Genomic DNA, 18,293 nt, shown 5'->3' with positions numbered 1-18,293 from the left:
AGACAAGTTGGATGTGGATGGAAGAGGGACTCATTTTCTGTTATTCACCAGAATAACAGAATTAATTAATTAATTAATCCCATTAATCCTCTAAGAGCCCTTGAAGGAAGGTATAGTTATAATCCACACTTTACAGATAAGAGAAATAAAGTTATCTGCTCTTCACCACTATTTTGTTAGTAATACTCATTTAAAGCCAGCTCTCTTTGTTCTCAGATTCTATATTTTGTTACCTTGTGTGTTTTAGCTTCCTCAGCACTCACTTTCAACTGGGAAAACAAAACAAAGCAAATCAAAAGAAAACGAGACACTCACTGCTTATTTACTAAAGAGATTCTTCAAGGAGTCAGTGAGAATTTTCTTAAGGACTTATGGGTGCGTCTGCCTTCTCCTCATGTATATTCTCTAGAATCACCATACCTACTCCCCTTGTTATCAACACTATGGAAATCCTGCTTTTCTTTGGGAGTGTATCTAGATTAGTAACTGCTTTTTTGGGGGAGTGTAACAATTGGACTGAGAGTCTTGGGCAGAGCAGGACAGTGGATGGTACTCTGAGCATCCTGACACCCCAGCTCCTCCCTTAGACTCAATGGGCCCTGAGGTCCTCAGAACCTCCCTGCAGAAGCCTCTTGTGTATCCAGGTGCATTTCTGAGGTGGGAGGAGGTGGACATCCTTTTGGTCCAGTCCTTTTTCACTACAGCATGACTGCCACATGGTATGGGGGGAGGAACACTGGACCAGAGTTTCCACCTCACACCCCATAGTTAGCACCTGGCCTACTTGGTCTATTTTAACCAGCTGTGTCACGTCTCCTTGACCATGTCATGTTGCCTAGTTTATCCATCTTTTGAAGAAAGCATTCAAGCTAAATAATTTCAAATTTCCAGAGCAATTTATAAATTTAATGACTAAAGTCTTAAGGAAGCAGTAATAGCAAATGCTGGAATAGTGCTTTCTGGGGCTGGTCTAGGTACCTGTTATTTAATTCTCATGAGAAGCCTATGAGATATGCATTTTGATCTTTTATATAATTGGGGAAACTGAGGTAGAGAAAAGGTAAGGAGTGTCTACAGAGGGAAATAGCTAATAGGAAACAGAGCTGGGATTTAAACACCAGCAGTTTGGTTACTGGAACTCTGTCCTTTCCTTCTACAGTAGTTGCTGTTAAAATAGGACAGATTATTTTTACTTTCAATTAAAACAGGGAAATTTTGTTATCAGGCTAAGAGTTGATGAAGACAACAGCCTCTTCCCCTGTCCATATTTCCTGTCCTTGCTCCTAGACTGAGAAGAGGTTAAATACCAACCTCCCACCTACTAATAAGATTTCTGCAACTAAAGTTCAAGAGACTTGGTTCAATAAAATAAATATTAGAACAACAGGCTACATCCACAGGTAAGCAATAGAAAAGTTAAGCAAACATTTGCATAGTTCCATATCAAAACACTCAAGGCCCAATAGATTTTTATAAAGCTAGAGTGGTCCATACACTTCTCAACAATAAAAGGGAAACTTCAGATAATAATTCTCAAAGTTTTCCCATTATGCATTCTCTACTGTTTTAGAATTCTTTCTCTCTTTGACTTCATGCTTTGCAATCTTTCTGTCAATCAAGCAGGCTACAGTTAAGTAATACTTGGTTTCCCCCTTTTAAAAAAGCAAAGTCCTATATAACTGTCAACTAGAAATCATGAGTAATAAGAGATAACCAAAGGGACTACACCAAGATGAGCTAACTGAGTCAAAAGGCTAAAAATTACACATTTCTGTTAGCCATGAAAACTTGTCTAAGTGTATGATCTCTGTATGTTCTGTTGGGCTCATTTTCTTTTTTGGCTCTCTCTCTCTTTTTTAAATTTTTCTTTGAATGGCAGCATGTATTGACTACTTAGTAAGCATCAGGAATTCTGTAGGCAGTTTGTTTGCTTCAAGTATAGTGCTCATTTCACTGATGGAAAGACTAGGTCCCAGAGAGACTAGGAAAGACATCCAAGGTTAAGCAGGAGCAGTGCCAGGATACGCATGGGCTAGGTCTGCATTTGTACCACAAAGTAGGTGAATGTTGGGAGAGCGATGTCAAAGGTCAGGATTTTGCTCATCCTGGTGAAAAATAACATCTCATCATGGTTTAAATTTGCTTTTCTTTGACAAGTGAGAACCAAATTCTTTTCATATAGACAAAAACTAAATTTATTTTTCTGTGCAATATTTATTCATGTCCTTTGATCACTTTTTCTATAGAGTAATAATACTAACAAGTATGATGTTCATTTAATTGTATGTCTTGTATTTCTATAGGCACAGGAATAAAATGTACGATGCATGATACATGGGTGGGAAAAAGATCATATTTTTTTCTATTTTCTCTAGCGATACCTTTTAAAGTAAAACCTTTTATGTGTCAGACATAAGCAAATGTATCATTTAAAACTGGAAACTTCTTTTTTTGTTTGTTTTTCATCAGTTTAGTATCTGCTAAGCAGGTTCTTTGGGAAAGGAAGTAGAAATCTCTTTGGGAAAGAAAATAAAAGCAACCAGATATAAGAAAGATGAAATCTAACTTAGATCAACTCCTTGATTTGCATGAATTTGATTAAGCTTCTTCAGCCCAAATACGTGGCCCTCCTCTTATAGATTTGGAACTATTTCTACGTTGAGAAAGCACAGAAGGCAAGAAGGGAAACTTGCAAATCACTGAGTTTTTGCAGCTGATTCCATGGCTAGGGCCCTGCTGGGCAGTGTTTCTTGTGGTTTCCAACTTCTCAGCAACTTCCAGCCCCAACACGCCCTGGGCTGCCCTGGGCTGCCCTGGCCTGGGAGGTACAGAGAGGGGAGGGCCTTGGGGATGGGGTGACAGCCTGAGTGGCAGCGGGAGGGCGCTGGTGTGGCTGATGAGGTTTCATTTTCTCAGGGTTTTTTATGTTTACGTGCTCTGTCAAATGTGGTTGATTCGTGGAAAATGCTCAAACTGGCCTCTACTGGTTGAGGCTGTTCAAGGGGTAGCTGGGGTGTCACAAGGAAATGAGAACAGTTAAACCACAGCCAACTCTGCTCACTTTCAAAGGGTCACAGCTAATGCAAGAAAAGTCCTCTACATAGGCATGTGATTGTTATCAAACATACTCTAGGCTGTGGGTCCAGGTTCCCCAGGTTTTACAGACAAAGTTCCTCCAATCAAATTTTCTGTGAGTTGAGAACCTCACACCCAGGATTTACCTCCATCCATGCTCACGACCCTATTCTGGAGGAAAAAGCGAGATCATCCCTGTCGTTCCACCAACCACCTGGGCTCTTCCATGATCTGGGACTTACTGAGGCTGGTACTTCTTGGTCTCAGTTGCCCAGTGTAGATGGGGTGACACCTGACTCCTGAGCCCAGTGACATGGATAGACTGCAGGTATGGGCAACAGCAGTCTGCTTTGTTTCTCAAAGACAGTAATAAGGAGGCCCTGGCTTCACCTGTGCAATGAAGTGTCCTATATGGAGTCACATAAGTGAAAATGACTTCAGAGTCAACCTGAGCAAGTCTTACTAGAGGACAGTAAGTCAGATGACAGTGTGATGAGTGAATGAGCAAAGGGCTGCTCAGCAAGGTCAACATGAAAACCAGGTGTCCACCCATCTCCCCAGCAGGTCCAGCATGAGGGTCCAGGTCCTAGACTCCATCCATCCAGTCCCAGAGGGAAGCAGCTCTATGGCTGAGAACAAGGCTTTATCTCTCATAGTCTGACCCTAGGGCACATTCAAGTCACACACTGACTTGTTCTCATGACAAAGATGAGCAACCAGGAGACCCAGCAGAAGTGCATTAAGGCTTCTTACGGTTGTCAACTGAAAAAAAAAAAAAGCCCACACAAGATAGGAACTGTGAGTTGAGTTCGCTCAATGTCTTATTCAGGACCACAGCCTGGGACATTAACTCTCAGTAGCTCTGAGAAACTGTTCTAAAGTGGTAAGGGTTGGGGGGAGTGAAAAATGTAAAAGTGTTAGTCGCTCAGTCATGTCCAGTTCTTTGTGACCCCATTGACTGTAACCCACGAGGTTTCTCTGTCCATGGAATTCTCTAGGCAATAATACTGGAGTGGGTTGCTATTTCCTTTTCCAGGGGAGCTTCCTGACCCATGGATCAAACCTGTGTCTCCTGCATTGCAGGCAGATTCTTTACCATCTGATCCACCAGGGATGTCAATATACATATAATTTTGATGAAAGGGTACATGCAATCAAGGACGCATTTCGGTAGAAGGTTACTGTTAGTCGTGAGAATCAAATCTTAGTTATCGGCTTTAATGCTTTATTAAATATTAGATGATACAAGAATTTCAGCTCAAGATTTTTTTCCTGAACATATTTAACTATTTTAAAATCTGTCTGCCAGCTTTCTCAGAGCGGAGAGTACCTCATTCTTGATCTCCACCCTGGACTCTTCAGGGTGTGTTAAAAGTCAGGGACTACAGTTGCTAATGACTCAATACTAGTAGAGACAAAAGGTGAATGACATTCTTCAGTTGGCAGTGCCCCCTCATGGTCATAAATTGCATGAAGGATTGGAAGGTATTTCATGATCATTTTGGCCAATGATGCTAAGAATATTCACTTCTAGGTCAAGCCAGGATTTCACTGATAGGCCAATCAATGTGCTATTACTGGAATGGGCCCTATTAACAGTAGCCTAAAGCCTCTATATCACCTATCTTACTAATCTGTTACGGTCCAGGAAAAGCTTCCCTCTTGTTGCTTCTTCTCATACCTGAGTTACACTAGTGCAATTACTGATCTCATAAAGAACTGGATATTTATTCAATCCTTTCAAGACTCATAGTCATCATCACTTCTATCAGTGGCTCAGCCACATATTTGCCATGCAGCAATCTTATAAGATAGATAGAATACAAGTAATACAGGTAGTTGTGTTAATAAAGCTAGCCAAATATTTAAGCCAAGAGCTTTTAGCACCAAACCAGCGTTTTAAGAGACCTTGAAGACTGGGGAGTGGATCACTTGAAGAAGAATTCTGAGTTTTCATGTGGGTCCTTAAATGTGTTGTCATAGAGGATTCATCTGGTGTGAAAAAAGCACTCTTCAGTCTGAATTATGGCACAGATGCCTCCTGAGATGCTGTAAGGATACTGAGGACCACTCAGCTTTGTAACATGACTTTCTCATTGTAGAGAACTCAGAATTCAGTAGGTTAATAGCCTGTCTGATTACTATTATTTATAGTCTGCTGCATGAATTTGTTAAAGCTTTCATATGGCCAGCTACATCTTTGGATCCTGTGAAGGCACACAAACACCTGCTAAATGGTCATACCACTGAATTACAGGTCATTTGAGCCATTAGGCTTATACCAATGGTATATTTGCCGGGGCCATATCTAAACTGGCCTGAAGGTGACCTTGAATCCACAGGAAACCTAGGGTACATCTTATGATACATCCTGGAAGAAACCAAGGCCATTAATTGGTTCCTTAAATTCGTTAAACTCTATTAGGAGCAGCTCACTATATCTCCAGTCCTCTGATCCAGTCTGTCTTGTGTTTCTGTCTCTAAGGGTAATGATATATTGGCATTTTTCACAAGGTACAAAGCCCAGCTGCCTAGCATTATTAGAAAAACTCCTGACATACGGGAGCTTTTCTGCTAAAAGGACCATAGCCTGGTGTTAACCATATAAATCCATCTCATGATTGTGGAAAGTGTTCCCCTAATAAAGTGGGAAGATTATAGTTTTCTCTTGTACCATGAGGTGTACAGGATCTTAGTTCCCCAACCAGGGATTGCACTTGCAACCTCCGCAATGGAAGTATGGAGTCTTAACCACTGGCCTGCCAGGGAAGTCCCAAGGTTAACAGTTTTTGACTGACTCAGCTCTTTGTTCTAGTGGAGCTTGAGAAACCTTCCAAGAATATTCATATTTATGGTCACTGTTAGAGTAGGTATTATTGATCAGCTGAGTAAGGGCATCCTATCTTGTAATATCAATAGTGGCCTGAACAAGACTATGACTTCTTTCTTTTAAATAAATTTCCTAAGTGAAACTCAATCAGTGTCTTGGAAGGGCAAAACACACCAAGGTTAACGAAAGGACTGGAAATAGGTAATTAACCACAAGCCCAACAACTGGATTGATATCTAAAATCTGCACAAGCTCCTTCTCAAATGGGAAAACACTTGATTTTGTGCAGAAGTCCAAGAAATTAAGAAAACATGGCTTGCGTTTGGCATCTTGGGACAACTGTCTAGTTCCAATTCTTCGCATCCTGGTCCAGATGTGCCCTCTCCATTAGAGTATCACGTTAAGGTGATCTTGAGTTACAGTTCCCTCACAGACTCAGACGCCATGAAGCAACTTAGCACGTGTGCACTACAGACTAGTCTGGTGCAGGGGTCATTTTCCAGTGGGAAATATAAATCCAAGAATCAGTTTCCTTTAGTTTTGTTGCAGGTGAGCAAAAGTACCTGTTAGGGGCCTTTCCATCTAGGATGGAGTATGTCTTTCCGAATGCTCTTCTTGTACACTGGTCACTGCAAGAGAACTAAGGGTCCAAAAACAAACATCTTTATGGTCAACTGTTTTTTGTTTTTTTACAAATGTGCTAAGTCAATTTAATGAGGAAAATGTGGTCTTTTCAACAAATATTTATGTGTCAACTGGATATTCAAAGTGAAAAAAAACTTCCTTTCTTACCTCCAAACACATTCAAAATGGCCAGGAGAGGGTGGTATAAGTTAGCAAAAGTATCTAAATAGAATTAAGGTAGCTTCCCTGGTGGCTCAGATGTTACAAAAATCTGCCCACAATGCTGGAGACCTAGGTTCAATCCCTGGGTTGGGAAGATCCCCTGGAGGAGGGAATGGCTACCCACTCCAGTATTCTTGCCTGGAGAATTCTATGAACAGAGGAGCCTGGTGGGCTACAGTCTGTGGAGTTGCAAAGAGTCGGACACATTGAGCAGCTATCACTCACACGGAGTGAAACAATATCACACTATGCATCAACCCAACATTCCAAACAGGACAGAAATTGATCGCTGAATCACAAACAACCTAGCAATTTACTTAGGGCACAGGCTCTGGAGACTGGCTGACTTGGTTCAAATTCTTCATTCCTTAGGCAACCTCAGTTCAGTTCAGTTTGGTCGCTCAGTCATGTCCGACTCTTTGCCACCCCATAAATTGCAGCATGCCAGGCCTCCCTGTCTATCACCAACTCCCAGAGTTCACTAAAACTCATGTACATCGAGTCGGTGATGCCATCCAGCCATCTCATCCTCTGTCATCCCCTTCTCCTTCTGCCCCCAATCCCTCCCAGCATCAGAGTCTTTTCCAATGAGTCAACTCTTTGCATGAGGTGGCCAAAGTACTGGAGTTTCAGCTTCAGCATCAGTCCTTCCAAAGAACATCCAGTACTGATCTCCTTTAGAATGGACTGGTTGGATCTCCTTGCAGTCTAAGGGACTCTCAAGAGTCTTCTCCAACACCACAGTTCAAAAGCATCAGTTCTTCAACACTCAGCTTTCTTCACAGTCCAACTCTCACATTCATACATGACCACTGGAAAAACCATAGCCTTGACTAGACGGACCTTTATTGGCAAAGTAATATATCTGCTTTTGAATATGATATCTAGGTTGGTCACAACTTTCCTTCCAAGGAGTAAGCATCTTTTAATTTCATGGTTGCAATCACCATCTGCAGTGATTTTGGAGCCCCCAAAATAAAGTCTGACATTGTTGCCACTGTTTCCCCATCTATTTGCCATCAAGTGATGGGACCAGATGCCATGATCTTAGCTTTCTGAATGTTGAGCTCTAAGCCAACTTTTTCACTCTCCTCTTTCACTTTCCTCAAGAGGCTTTTTAGTTCCTCATCACTTTCTGCCATAAGGGTGGTGTCATCTGCATATCTGAGGTTATTGATATTTCTCCTGGCAATCTTGATTCCAGCTTGTGCTTCTTCCAGCCCAGCATTTCTCATGATGTACTCTGCATAGAAGTTAAATAAGCAGGGTAACAATATACAGCCTTGACATACTCCTTTTCCTATTTGGAACCAGTCTGTTGTTCCATGTCCAGTTTGAACTGTTGCTTCCTCACCTGCATACAGGTTTCTCAAGAGGCAGGTCAGGTGGTCTGGTATCCCCTTCTCTTTCAGAATTTTCCACAGTTTCTTGTGATCCACACAGTCAAAGGCTTTGGCATAGTCAATAAAGCAGAAATAGATGTTTTTCTGGAACTCTCTTGCTTTTTCCATGATCCAGCGGATGTTGGCAATTTGATCTCTGATTCCTCTGCCTCTTCTAAAAGCAGCTTGAACATCTGGAAGTTCACGGGTCACATATTGCTGAAGCCTGGCTTGGAGAATTTTGAGCATTACTTTACTAGCATGTGAGATGAGTGCAATTGTGCATTAGTTTGAACATTCTTTGGCATTGCCTTTCTTTGGGATGGAATGAAAATGGACCTTTTCCAGTCCTGTGGCCACTGCTGAGTTTTCCAAAGTTGCTGGCATATTGAGTGCAGCACTTTCACAACATCATCTTTCAGGATTTGAAATAGTTCAACTGGAATTCCATCACCTCCTCTAGCTTTGTTCGTAGTGATGCTTTCTAAGGTGCACTTGACTTCACATTCCAGGATGTCTGGCTCTAGGTGAGTGATCACACCATCGTGATTATCTGGGTCATGAAGATCTTTTTTGTACAGTTCTTTTATGTATTCTTGCCATCTCTTCTTAATATCTTCTGCTTCTGTTAGGTCCATACCATTTCTGTCCTTTATTGAACCCATCTTTGCATGAAATGTTCCCTTGGTATCTCTAATTTTCTTGAAGAGATCTCTAGTCTTTCCCATTCTGTTGGTTTCCTCTATTTCTTTGCATTGATCACTGAGGAAGTCTTTCTTATCTCTCCTTGCTATTCTTCCAGTAAGTTACTTAACCTCCCCCAGCCCCTGTTTCATATATAAAATGGTCATCAAACTATATAGAAAGAAAGACACTCATTTAGAGGTAATGATAAAATTCTAGTATTTCTTCATAGACTATTTCCCATATAACTGCCAGGTATCTGCGGCTGAAATAGAAATAATCTGGATGCTGTAACATTCTCCCCAAGGAATCAATGATTTGGCAACTCTCCTAACATGACCACATAATTCTGGTATCTTCATATGTGACAGGTAAAATTGTCAGGAGAAGCCAAAGAAGTACATTTACACTTGTAAGCTTGAACTCATTCTCCCATCATAGCGAGCTGACCAGCTGCCCTGGGCTACATCCCACAAGCCAACAGAGCCCAGCAAAGCTGATAAAATAGAATGGCAGGGGTGGCAGAGAGAAATTAAATGTAATAAAAGGAAAGGAAGATATTTAAACATACTGATAGCAATAAAAATTAATATTAGGAAGTTCGGGAAAGAGGGATGAAGGGCAGAGTGGGAATGAGAGGAAAATAGCAGATAAGGGAGACAGTGTCATAGAGATAAAAAGAGTTAGTGAGGAGGGAAATGTACACACAGAATTATAGATCTCTAATGAAAGGAGAGAGAGATAATAAAAGAGAGGTGAGTAAAAAGACAAAGAGAGAGGGATAGAAACAAAAGGATAACGAGATGGAAACAGAGAGATGGAGAGGAGGAGGGAATATTAACATTGAGAAATAAGAGTAGAAAGAGATTTTCATATAAATACAGTGAGAGGGACAGGTAAACACCGGAGACAGAGATGGAGAGATAGGGAAATACACAGGAAGAGAATCAGAAATGGAAGCAGAGACACAGTGACAGAGCTATAGAGACAGAAGAATATATCTGGCCACATACAGTGTGATATACATGTTGAGATGGATATACAGAAATAGGGGGGAATATTGTGAGAGAGAGAGAGAAAGAAAGAGAGGGAGAAAGAAAATTAGTGAGATGCATATTCATGTACATATTGTTACAAACTCTATTTACATAGTTGTACAGTATATGAATATATTTTATGTAATAAATTAATAATGTTTTATTTCTTTTCTATTTATATATATTTTCTATTTATATATATTCTTTCTACCTATCTATAGCTATGTCTATCTATTTATTTATCAATTATTTATCTACCTATCATCTATCTAACTGCATTATAAACTGGTATAACAAACATCCCAAACACACAATAGCTTTAAACAATAATTAATTCTCACAAGCCCACAGGTCAGCCGGGCTATTCTGCTGATCTGGGTCAGATTTAGCTGTTGACCAGCCAGGCCCAAGGTAACCCATCAGCTACCATCATGTGAACTGGTCAAGGTGACCTGGGCTGAAATGAATCAGCTCTATTTCATGTGGGACTTCATCCTACAGCTAACTAGGTGGACGTGTTCTCATGACAGTGGGGGCATCCAAGAGAGTCGCCGGGAGTGCATGAGGCCTCTTTTGTTGTGGTTGTTCAGTCACTCAGTTGTATCCGACTCTTTTCGACACCCATGGACTGCAGCACGCCAGACCTCCCTGTCCATCTCCAATAACTGGAGTTTACTCAAACTCAAGTCCATTGAGTCAGTGATGCCATCCAACTGTCTCCCCCTTCTCCTCCTGCCCTCAATCTTGCTTAGCATCAGGGTCTTTTCCAATGAGTCAGCTCTTCACATCAGGTGGCCATAGTATTGGAGCTTCAGCTTCAGCATCAGTCTTTCCCATGAATATTCAGGGTTGATTTCCTTTAGGATTGACTGGTTTTGTCTCCTTGCAGTCCAAGGGGCTTTCAAGAGTCTTCTCCAGCATCACAGTTCAAAGGCATCAATTCTTCAGCACTTGGCCTTTTTTATGGTCCAGCTCTCATATCTGTACATGATTACTCTCTTTGCTGTACAACAGACATAAACATAGCATTGTAAATCAACTATACTGCAAGAAAATTAATTTTTAAAAAAGAAGTAAAGGGGGAGGTCAGTGTGTATATGATATTCATGAAGGAGTACAAACAGTCAGGCACACATCTGAGCAGTAGGTTGCTGCTAGCCGTGAGAGTCAGATCTTAGTTAATAATTTTAGTTCATTTCTAAGCGTGGGAAGGTGAAAACTTTTGCATTCATAAATTTTTTCCTGATAATATCTAGCTATCCAAAGTCTTGATTTGCCAGCTTCCCTAAGCACAGATTACCTCAATCCTGGTGTTCATCCTGAAGTTTTTTCGTGGTGTGTTAAACATCAGTAGCTGCAGTGGTTAATGGGTTAATGACCCAATCCTAGTAGAGCCAGTTAGTGAGCAACATGCTTTAGTTGGCAATGTCTAGATTTGGAACTAGAGCTCCATAACTAGTGCGGAGAATGGCACTTCTCGTTTGAGGGGCTGAAATTCACATCGCAAGGAGTGAGTTCCAATTCTGGAAATATTACTGTGACCACACGGTCCCCTATCTCTCATTGATTGCAACTGTAACTCCTGAATCTGAGGACTCTGTAAAATAAAGGGTAGCAAGCAGATAGGAAAAGGAAATCATAAAGTGAGTGTTATTGAACAAACGGTGAGTTTCCCTTATTATTATTATTATTTTTTTTTACTGCAGATCTTCCCTGGCCTGGACTCAAAAAGAGCCTGAAGCCTGTATGTGCATCAGGTGCAGACAGAAGGAAGGGGGCACTCAGTGGGCCAGGAGCCCTGCGTTTCTCTTTTTGCTTCTTTTGTCCTTTCTCATTCTTTCCCACCCCTCACCCCCCACACCACACCCCCACCCCACACCCACATCCCGGTGACTGTGGGTAGTAGTGACTACAGTAGTGACTACAGGAGGTTAAACCCTGAGGGAAGAGACCTTCTCTCTCACACAAGACCCTGTGGTCCCAAGAGCACATGGAGAATCCCAGTGGCTTTTGTTCTCTCTCTGTTGTCTCCCTTCTTGGTGCAGAAGGCAGCCACAGTTGCAGAAATGCACGGCAGAGCAAATATACTAAAGTCCACTTATCTGGTCCAAGAACCAGAGGGACAATTCCTGTGAGTTGGAAAATGGTATAGAGATTGCAGAGAGGATGTTAAGAAAAAAAAATCTTATATAACTGGTGTTTGACTAGGATCATCCGCCTCCCCCGCCCATATGCACAGGCATAAATGTGAGGAAAAACAGACTTCACAAATCGATATTAAATGTAAACAACCACCTAGGGCCTATACTCAGCTTCCCTGGTGGCTCAGATGGTAAAGAATCTGCCTGCAATGCAGGAGATCTGGGTTCAAGCCCTGGGTCATGAAGATTCCCCTGGAGAAGAGAACAGCAATCCATTCCAGTATTCTTGCCTGGAAAATCCCATAGACAGAGGAGCCTGGTAGGCTACATACAGTCCATGGGGTTGCTAAGAGTCGGACACGACTTCACTTTCACTTTCACTTTTCACTTTCATGCATTGGAGAAGGAAATGGCAACCCACTCCAGTGTTCTTGCCTGGAGAATCCCAAGGATGGTGGAGCCTGGTGGGCTGCTGTCTCTGGGGTCGCACAGAGTCGGACCCGACTGAAGCGAGTTAGCAGCAGCAGCAGCAATGGGTCAATTAATTCTCTGCTAACAACAGCACAGAAACCACAGCCAAAAAAAAAAAAAAAAAAATCAGCTTTCTCCATAGTATTTAAGCACTCTCTAGAGCCCATAGGATTGTATTGAAAATGTGCAGAATACAATCCACAATTCCCCAACAGGTGAAGAACCAGGAAGATCTCGACGTCACACTGTGGAAAAGCTAGTAAACAGAGGCCAATCCTGACGTTATCACAGGATTTTTTATGCCCGTGGAAGAAAATGGGGAGATGGACATAGAGATAGAAAGTCATACAGTTGAGAGAGAGATAAATCGAGAATTAGAAAAGACATGACAGGTGGTAGAGTAGGCAGGCAGAGAGATATAAAGAGAGAAAGAGAGATAAGGAGAGAGAGAGTAAGACAGAGGAGAGATGAAGAGAAACAGAGAAGGGGAGGGGGACAGAGCCGGAAAGAAAGGCAGAGAAAGACTTAGAGGGGTGAGCAGTGATAGTAAATACAGAAGATCCGTGGACACAGAGATGGAGAGACAGAGACCAGTCCAGACAAGCGGTGGAGAAAGCCATGAAGAGACGAGGAAACAGAAGAGTAGAGAGAGCGAGAGAGCCAGTGCAAGAGACAGAGCTGAAAAATGCTTGAGAGAATTGAGGTTTCTTATTTCTCTTTTCCTTTCTTTCTTTTTTTCTTCCAATTTCTCACCCTGGATCCCTATCTGTCTCTTTCTTTGGGTACATTGTGTCTAATGAATATATTCTAGTGCCAATATATTGTAATTTTTTCAACATCATAGTTGATAGTTCTTTCACATTCTGGTTTTTTCTCTTACTATTTTATTTGTGTTTGAAAATTTTTCTTTCAACTCTAGACTAATGGAAATTTTCTCCTTTCTTTTTTTTTTTTTTAATTTATTTACTTATTTTTGGCCATGTAGCTTGGCATGTAGGATTCTAGTTTCCAGACCAGGGATCTGACTGGTGCCCTGCAGTGAAATGCAGTCTCAACCACGGGACCACCAGCGAAGTTCCTCTCCTTTTTTATTTTTAAACCATGAAGCTTCTGTTCCCAAAAGGATTTTCCAGAACTCCAGGGCACCTGCACTTGCTTCATGTACAACAGCCTGGAACACTCTGCTCTCAGATTAGTTCATGTCCCCTGCACCATTGGTCCTGGTGGCATAGGGAAGACCAGCTGTAGTCCTGTGCCTTCCTCACTCCCCAGCTGTCTGTCATGAGCCTAGAAGATGAATTATCTGAGAGAGGGTGGCCAAAACATTTTATTATACATATTTTAAACACATATCCCAGCATTTTACAAAAGTAGTGGGTGAGAATCTGTATGCACATCATTTCAGTTCCACTATGGTTTCACTGTCCTTGTCTGATCTGCTACTTATCCGTCTATGAGTCCAAGTAAATCAAAGGGGAAAATTTTAATAGTGTCACCACAAACATGCTTGTCCTTGAGTCCTGGTGACATGAACAAACATTTCTGTTAGATTTATGCCTCATAGTGGAAACACAGTGTATCTGAACACCTTTCAATAGGTTTATCATTCCTTGTGGTGACTGCAGCCATGAAATTAAAAGACGCTTACTCCTTGGAAGGAAAGTTATGGCCAATCTAGACAGCATATTAAAAAGCAGAGACATTAGTTTGCCAACAAAGGTCCATCTAGTTAAGGCTTTGGTTTTTCCAGTAGTCATGTATGGATGTGAGAGTTGGACTGTGAAGAAAGCTGAGCACCGAAGAATTGATGCTTTTGAACTGTGATGTTGGAGAAGACTCTTGAGAGTCCCTTGGACTGCAAGGACATCCAACCAGTACATTCTGAAGGAGATCAGCCCTGGGATTTCTTTGGAAGGAATGATGCTAAAGCTGAAATTCCAATACTTTGGCCACCTCATGCGAAGAGTTCACTCACTGGAAAAATTCTGATGTTGGGAGGGATTGGGGGCAGGAGGAGAAGGGGACGACAGAGGATGAGATGGCTGGATGGCATCCTGACTTGATGGACGCGAGTCTGAGTGAACTCCAGGAGTTAGTGATGGACAGGGAGGCCTGGCGTGCTGCGATTCATGGGGTCGCAAAGAGTCGGACACAACTGATCGGCTCAACTGAACTGACTGTATATGCAGGAACTATTCATGTTCTTTACTCTTTTTTTTTTTTCATTTTGTCTATTTTGAATGATTTCTTTCTTTTAAAACTCAATGCATTTAAACAAACAAACCATTTGAGTGTTTCTCCCATCTCCTGCCACTTGCCTCTGGTAACCACTCATCTGTTCTCTGTTTCTCCACATGTAAGAGAGATTTATGATATTTATCTTTCTCTGTCTTACTTTTTCACTCAGCATAATGCTCTTAAGTTCCACCCATATTGTTGCGAATGTCTGAGGGGTATTCCATCGCACACATGTACTACAGCTTCTTTACCCATTCATCTGTTTGCTGATGGACACTTAGGTTGTTTCTGAGTCTTGACTGTTGTAAACAAAGCAGCAATGAACACGGAAAAGTCAGTTTTTGTTTTTTTTTTTCAGATCAATACCCACAAGTAGAATTGCTGATCATATGGCAGTTGCATTTTCAATTTTTCAGGGACCCTTCATACTGTTTTGATAGTGGCTGTGCCAATATACATTTCCACCAAGAGTGCACAAGGGTTCTATTTTCTCCTTATTCTCACCCACACTTGTTAGTTCATGTCTTGTTGATAACAGCCATTCTCACAGCGGTGAGATGACATCTCTTTGTTGTTTTGATATCCATTTTCCTGAATTTCAGATAAACATCATATTTTTTTTTTACTGTAAGTATATCCGAATGTTACATAGTACTATGTAAGACATTTTTCTCCACCAAATCTAGCAACCCTAGGTGAAGGGCTTTTACTTGATGATGAAAAAATTTCTCTTATTTAATTGATTTGTAAGCACACACGCTTCCACATTTAACTTTGAAGAGAGTTAAATGTAGATCAACACACCTGGTATCAATTTCTTGTAATAAAAGAGGGGTGAATGCTTATTGGATTTGCGGGTGGTTGCCTCAAAGTTTACCTATAGATGTAAAAAGGAAGGTAGTGCAGGGAAATGATAGAAAGGTGGTTCCTTGAGAGAAAGACCATGGCAGCATCATTAACACTGAAATGCTGAGCTGCAGGGAGCTTAGCCTGATTCAGGTCTGCTCACTCCACCAGGCAACAGGCAAGCTTTGTCCATGTTTCACTGTGCACCTCCTATCTGATCCCTCTGCTTGCAGTTCTGAGCTCTCAGAGCTCAGGCTTTTCTTCTCCTGTGGGGGAGGTGGCTGCTCCCAGCCTGCCCTCCAGAAAGGGGTTGGTGCAAAGAGGCAGGGCTCCTCCCCAGGCCTCACCCAGCACCCACCCCTTCTGGGATCAGCCTGGTGGTCTTTAAGACAGATCCTCGCTGACTCCTCGGCCTGTCACATCTTCTGGGAAACTCGGTCTAGCTCGCTGTCCCAGGCATGCTGTGGGTCCCAGCACTCCTTCTGATTTTCCTGGCTCCTGGTAAGTGTGTTGCCTGGATGCTCTGGGGATTTTTCTGTAATTTTTGGTGATGGTGAGGGGGAGGGTCATACTAAGAAATGGTGTTTCCTCTTTCTCATGATTTTTTGTTGCTTTCCCCCTTGCAGTCACACAGGTATCTTCCAACATGGAAGAGGACAAGTTGTCAGTCACGAGGGCGACTGGGTCATCTGTTGTAATCGATTGTGATCTTACACAAAACTATATCCACTGGTACAAATTCCAGGAGGGAACTGTGCCCCGACGCCTTCTCTACTACGATGTCTACTACTCAAAGGTTGTATTGGAATCAGGAATCAGTGAAGGGAAATACCACGTTTACAAAGGCACAGGGAAGAGCTACACGTTCGTAATCTCAAACTTGCAAGAAAGTGATTCTGGCACGTACTACTGTGCTGTCTGGGAGAAGCACATTGGTTTAGACTTCCTTTACACTGCACTGGAAATTTTGCTTGTGGCTGCCAAAACAGCCCTGCTACACAGATAGACCGACCCCTTCTCACTTCCTGCCCCCAATTCTTTTTACTCTGAATGAAGAGAAATCCTGAGCTCAATGCCCAGCCCCAGTCACTGCCACCTCCCACCTCCCCTTAGTAGCTGTTGTTTGTTGTTTAGCTAACAGTTAAAGATTTTTCCTAAAAGCAAGTCTCTATCTTAAGGCTTCCGGCAAGCAGCTGGTAGGCAGCCTATTCTTTTAACTTCCCTAGGAGCTGGTGGAGTCTATTCAACCATCTCTTGAGGACAGACAGAGCACCTCGGATTGATCTATTAAGGGGAATATTTAGGAGAACAAATTGAAAGGTTAGTTATATTGAATCATTTATCTGATCATTTTCCAGAGAAGATGGCTAGGAATGAAGCATCTTCATCATTCATGATTATGAAATATGAGAAAAGCTGGAGTCAAAACTTGGATTCCTGAAGTCCAAGCTGGTATCTGACCTATCTTTTGGACAAGTTGATATTTTTCTCATATAAACAACCAGGGCATGAAATGTAGGAAAAGGGGGATTGATGTAGCTATGCCAATCATAGTATTCTACTTACACCTTCTGTTGAAGTTCAGCCCACAGCCAGAACTGTTCTGTATTAAACAAGTAAAGCCAGAGGTTGTTTTCACTCTCACCCCAGATATTGACATGACCAAGTCCCAAACTGGAATGAGACTCAGATTTTTTTCAATAATTCAAGTTAAAGAATCTTTTGGGTGAACAATTAAACAATGAGTGGTATCTATATCAATTGAAAAGTCATATAAGAAATGACTTTCTTATTGGGTTAGGTTTAAGGACATAAAATTAATATTGAAGTACAGAAATGCTATATTTATGTGTGTGTGGTTTCTTTTGTATGCGGTCTCTTGTGTATGCATGTGGGCTAAGTCGCTTCAGTTGTGTCTGACTCTGTGAGATCCTATGGACCGTAGCCTGCCAGGGATAGGCTGTACTGTTCATGGGATTCTCCAGGCAAGAACACTGGAGTGGGTTGCCATGCCCTCCTCTAGGGGGTCTTTCCACCCCAGGGATCAACCCCGGGTCTCCTGCATCTTCTGCATCGCAGGCAGATTCTTCACCACTGAGTCACCAGGGGAGCCCCTCTTGTGTCTGCTGCTGCTGCTGCTGCTGCTGCTGCTGCTGCTGCTGCTGCTAAGTCGCTTCAGTCATGTCCGACTCTGTGCGACCCCATAGACGGCAGCCCACCAGGCTCCTTCGTCCCTGGGATTCTCCAGGCAAGAACACTGGAATGGGTTGCCATTTCCTTCTCCAATCTCTTGTGCATAGTATCCTCCAAATTTATATCAGAACAGTGTTTCTTAATGTGTGGTCCATGGACCGCACCTGAGTCAGAAGCATTGTTTTGGAATAAAAGTCCCCATTCTGGATGGCACCTAATATAGGGAACACAAACCTTGGAATAAAGCCTGAAAATGTGCATTTTACAATAAATTCCATAGCTGATTCTTACTCACTGATTTATATCAATTTATGTCAACTGCTGTGCTAGCAGTAACAGATAAAGTGACATGTCTCCCTCTGAAATGGGCCAGTTCCTGGCCTTAAACAGGAGTGGATTCTAGAACAGTGTTCATGGGCTTGTCCCCATCCCAGACGTCCTTCCTTGTTGCATCCTGGGTGCTGCTGCTCTTCCAGGTCATCACATTTCTCCATGAGAATCCCACAACCACAGGTCAAAGTTTCTGGTCCCTCTCACTCCTGTGACTGCA

At 42.1% G+C, this 18,293-nt stretch overlaps 1 gene segment (V, D, J or C); it reads left to right on the top strand.

The window, feature by feature from the left end:
- Positions 15,950-17,696, top strand: LOC108635839. The segment is given in 2 exon segments: positions 15,950-16,051; positions 16,177-17,696. Coding segments are annotated over 2 exon segments (423 nt in total).

The sequence above is a fragment of the Capra hircus genome, chromosome 4 (genome assembly GCF_001704415.2).
Source record: "Capra hircus breed San Clemente chromosome 4, ASM170441v1, whole genome shotgun sequence".
NCBI classification, from domain to species: Eukaryota; Metazoa; Chordata; class Mammalia; order Artiodactyla; family Bovidae; genus Capra; species Capra hircus.
Note: the sequence above shows the minus strand (reverse complement) of the source record. Positions and strands in the feature narration are given on the sequence as shown.